Raw genomic sequence first — 5,000 nt, forward strand, 5'->3', positions numbered from 1 at the left:
GAGTTGTACGGCTCCACAGCCGTGGGGTGAGGAAACTGTTCAAAGATTTCACTGCGAGGTGCCTTCCAGCATGTGATGTAAACATTTTTCAATTATGGCAGTATAACACTTACTTATATGTTAACACTTAATGTTAATTAATGCACTTATTGAATACATGTGGAAAACAGAGCTCCTGAGCCAGTCTTGTGATTGTTTGTGATTGTTTTAATGGAACGCAGATGGGGTTTGTTTGTGTATGCTGTGACTGCTTGGGGACTGGCACTATTTTTTCTAAGTTTGTAGGTTTGTAGTGTGAAGTTTAGGGGCTGATGTGTGCTCAGTAGCAGAACATTGCTTTGCCTGCTTCCCCAACGCCATGCAAATTCCATGCAAATTCCATGCAAATTCCACACAAATGGTTTTAATATTAATGATAATGGCCGTGTTTGTACAACGATGACATTATATATTGGCAGGGTTTACTCCAATGATTGAGTGCCATGAAATGATAGTGTTGGCTTGGTACGGTAGGGACCAAAAGTCTAGGCTCACTACCACAAACTGTTTTTTATCATTTCTCAAAAACGTTTTTGATAAGTGATCATTTATTACATTTTTACTCAGCTGTTACAAAGCATTATTCATGCTGTTTACTTCCTGTTTTTAAAATGACTGTAATGCCATGTATCCTGTTCACATAGTAACACATGTATGCTCCTAACACGAAGAGCTATTACCCCCTAACAAATAACGCCCAATGCTGGCTCAGTTAGCTCGTCCCGCTGTGTGTTCTCATCATTCCTGTTAGAGCTTTAATGTTGAAGAATGGTTCTTGTTGGAGAACATTTGTCACTGTGACGATGCACCAAAGTGCAACTCAGCTGTAGCGGACTCAGACTCTCTCTCTGCTGTACCTCGAATAATTGCCCTTTACCTTCATTCGTTCACACATGGTGTATTATTCCTGCACAGCTGTGCACCTATTATTGTTGTGAACTGTATTGTGTATCTATTTATTAGTATTAGTATTAGTATTAGTATTAGTATTAGTATGCACGATACAATTCATAGTCACCGGCTGCCTTCCGTGTTCCTTTCTTGCAACCGGCTGTTGTCACCTTTTGTTGCTCGTTATAAGTCTAGACCTGGTTGACATGACTCGACTCCAGATGTGAGGTTTGTAATTTGGCTGTGCGTCTGCCCCTTTCAGGGAGTTCAGGGTTTACCGGGTCCCCCAGGCCCCCGAGGAAAACCAGGACTTCAGGTGAGAGTTCACCTGAACCGTAAATATGTGTGTGTGTGCCTGTATGTATGTGCAACATTTGGCTTGTTTATGTATGAGTGGGTGTTTGTCTTTCAGGGCAGGCAAGGAGAAAGAGGGCCTGATGGGATACCTGGTCCTCCAGGTCCTGAGGTAAGACCTGCATTATTCTAAAAGCAAAAAAAAATTTTTTTTAAATGCACATAAAAACATAAGTAATCAGAATCAGGTTTTATTGGCCAAGCATCTTTGCACATACAAGAAATTTGTCCTCAGTCCCACAGTGGCTCACAGTGGACAGTATATGGTATACAGTATACACTACACAGTACATAGTATACACTACACAGTGTACAGTATACAGTATACAGGCACAGTATACACTACAGTATACGGTAAACAGTGCACAGTATACACTACCCAGTGTACAGTATACGGTATACAGTATACACTACACAGTATACAGTACACAGTATACACTACACAGTGTACAGTATCCGGTATACAGTATACACTACACAGTATACAGTATACAGTATACACTACACAGTGTACAGTATACGGTATACAGTATACACTACACAGTATACAGTGCACAGTATACACTACCCAGTGTACAGTATACGGTATACAGTATACACTACACAGTATACAGTGCACAGTATACACTACCCAGTGTACAGTATACGGTATACAGTATACACTACACAGTATACAGTACACAGTATACACTACACAGTGTACAGTATACGGTATACAGTATACACTACACAGTATACAGTATACACTACACAGTGTACAGTATACAGTATACAGGCACAGTATACACTACCCAGTGTACAATATAAGGTATACAGTGCACAGTATACACTACCCAGTGTACAGTATATGGTATACAGTATACACTACACAGTATACAGGCACAGTATACACTACCCAGTGTACAGTATACGGTATACAGTATACACTACACAGTATACAGTATACGGTATACAGTATACACTACACAGTATACAGTATACACTACACAGTATACAGTATACAGTATACACTACACAGTATACAGTATACAGTACACAGTATATGGTATACACTACACAGTATACACAGTACACAGTATACACTACACAGTGCACAGTATACGGTATACAGTATACAGTATACACTACACAGTGTACAGTATACAGTACCAGTACATGGTATACACTACACAGTATACAGTACATAATAAAGAGCACACAGTACATAGTATACAGTAGCTGACAATTGGACTTACACTTGTGAGGTGACCTAAGCATCCATACCTGTCATGCACACTGTCACCGTTCACACTCTTTTTGTTTATTCATTTGATATATTCCCATAAGCACAATTATGAAATCTTGCATTTAATTGATTTCAGGGTTTCCCTGGTGACATTGGACCACCCGGACAAAACGGCCCTGAAGGACCAAAGGTTGTGTAAACAAGAGTTGTCCGTGTGTGTGTGTGTGTGTGTCTGTGTGTTTGTGTGTGTCTGTCTGTCTTTGCACATGTTTGAATATGTGTGTATATGCATCATATTGAAAGGGCGTCTTTTACCGTACCGAGAACATCTTACAGTTTTCTTATGGATTGTGGTGGAAATCCTCCTGCACAGGTCAGAGAAACAATATAATGATTGCAACGATTGCTGTGCTATGAGTTGATTCAGAGGCAAGGGTAAAAAAGAGAAATACATTTATTCAAAGACTCAGTTACACACACAAGCGTCCGTAAGGGACAGGACGACTTCCCCCTCTTTCTACTGTCAGTCCAAAGACGAGAGAAAATGGACTGACTACCCACCAGGAGTTGTTTTGCCCTGCTGCACCCATCTTACCAGTGGGCAACGTCAGGGCTAGAGAGACGTGAGGGAGCGCCTGTAACATCTTAACTTACTGCACAGACTGTTCAAGAGATTGATTAAGTATACATTGTGCAGGATTACAGGATATGGTAATGCTTTTGGAAGTTCCGGAGTTACAGTGAAAAATGCATTTATAAACTCCCTAAACCTCAAAAAACTAGTGTGTATACTGAGGCTTAAAAATCAGAATAACAACTATTCCATTTTACTTACTAAGATCATTGAAAATGAAATGGCTTTTTGATTAATACAAAAAATAAGTTGAACAGCAATTAACGCCAATTCTTTAAGTACAACAAAGTGTGAGTCAGAAAAAAAAGCGAGTGTGAGGAGTACATGTGAGGAGCATGTGTAGAGATGTATAGAGCTGTGGGAAGCATGTGTAGAGATGTGAGGAGCTGCGTAGAGCTGTGAGGAGCATGTGTAGAGATGTATAGAGCTGAGGGAAGCATGTGTAGAGATGTGAGGAGCTGCGTAGAGCTGTGAGGAGCATGTGTAGAGATGTATAGAGCTGTGGGAAGCATGTGTAGAGATGTGAGGAGCTGCGTAGAGCTGTGAGGAGCATGTGTAGAGATGTATAGAGCTGTGGGAAGCATGTGTAGAGATGTGAGGAGCTGCGTAGAGCTGTGAGGAGCATGTGTAGAGATGTATAGAGCTGTGGGAAGCATGTGTAGAGATGTGAGGAGCTGCGTAGAGCTGTGAGGAGCATGTGTAGAGATGTATAGAGCTGTGGGAAGCATGTGTAGAGATGTAAAGAGCTGAGGGAAGCATGTGTAGAGCTGTGAGGAGCTGCGTAGAGCTGTGAGGAGCATGTGTAGAGATGTGTAGAGCTGTGGGGAGCTGTGTAGAGATGTGAGGAGCTGCATACAGCTGTGAGGAGCATGTGTAGAGATGTGTAGAGCTGTGGGGAGCTGTGTAGAGATGTGAGGAGCTGCATACAGCTGTGAGGAGCATGTGTAGAGATGTGAGGAGCTGCGTAGAGCTGTGAGGAGCATGTGTAGAGATGTATAGAGCTGTGAGGAGCTGTGTAGAAATGTGAGGAGCTGCATACAGCTGTGAGGAGCATGTGTAGAGCTGTGAGGAGCTGCGTAGAGCTGTGAGGAGCATGTGTAGAGATGTGTAGAGCTGTGAGGAGCTGTGTAGAAATGTGAGGAGCTGCATACAGCTGTGAGGAGCATGTGTAGAGATGTGTAGAGCTGTGGGGAGCTGTGTAGAGATGTGAGGAGCTGCATACAGCTGTGAGGAGCATGTGTAGAGATGTGAGGAGCTGCGTAGAGCTGTGAGGAGCATGTGTAGAGATGTATAGAGCTGAGGGAAGCATGTGTAGAGATGTGAGGAGCTGCGTAGAGCTGTGAGGAGCATGTGTAGAGATGTATAGAGCTGTGGGAAGCATGTGTAGAGATGTGAGGAGCTGCGTAGAGCTGTGAGGAGCATGTGTAGAGATGTATAGAGCTGTGGGAAGCATGTGTAGAGATGTGAGGAGCTGCGTAGAGCTGTGAGGAGCATGTGTAGAGATGTATAGAGCTGTGGGAAGCATGTGTAGAGATGTGAGGAGCTGCGTAGAGCTGTGAGGAGCATGTGTAGAGATGTATAGAGCTGTGGGAAGCATGTGTAGAGATGTAAAGAGCTGAGGGAAGCATGTGTAGAGCTGTGAGGAGCTGCGTAGAGCTGTGAGGAGCATGTGTAGAGATGTATAGAGCTGAGGGAAGCATGTGTAGAGATGTGAGGAGCTGCGTAGAGCTGTGAGGAGCATGTGTAGAGATGTATAGAGCTGTGGGAAGCATGTGTAGAGATGTGAGGAGCTGCGTAGAGCTGTGAGGAGCATGTGTAGAGATGTATAGAGCTGAGGGAAGCATGTGTAGAGATGTG

General features: G+C 43.1%; 1 protein-coding gene across 1 annotated transcript in view; it reads left to right on the plus strand.

Annotated features, from left to right (window-relative positions):
* Positions 1-5,000, plus strand: part of col27a1a (collagen, type XXVII, alpha 1a) — a 96,553-nt gene that overhangs the window by 40,636 nt on the left and 50,917 nt on the right. Inside the window, exons 18-20 of the mRNA XM_035521251.1 lie at positions 1,193-1,246; positions 1,343-1,396; positions 2,646-2,699. Coding sequence (XP_035377144.1) covers positions 1,193-1,246; positions 1,343-1,396; positions 2,646-2,699 — 162 coding nt within the window. The remainder of the gene's footprint in view (positions 1-1,192; positions 1,247-1,342; positions 1,397-2,645; positions 2,700-5,000) is intronic.

Source organism: Electrophorus electricus, chromosome 22, assembly GCF_013358815.1.
Source record: "Electrophorus electricus isolate fEleEle1 chromosome 22, fEleEle1.pri, whole genome shotgun sequence".
NCBI classification, from domain to species: domain Eukaryota; kingdom Metazoa; phylum Chordata; class Actinopteri; order Gymnotiformes; family Gymnotidae; genus Electrophorus; species Electrophorus electricus.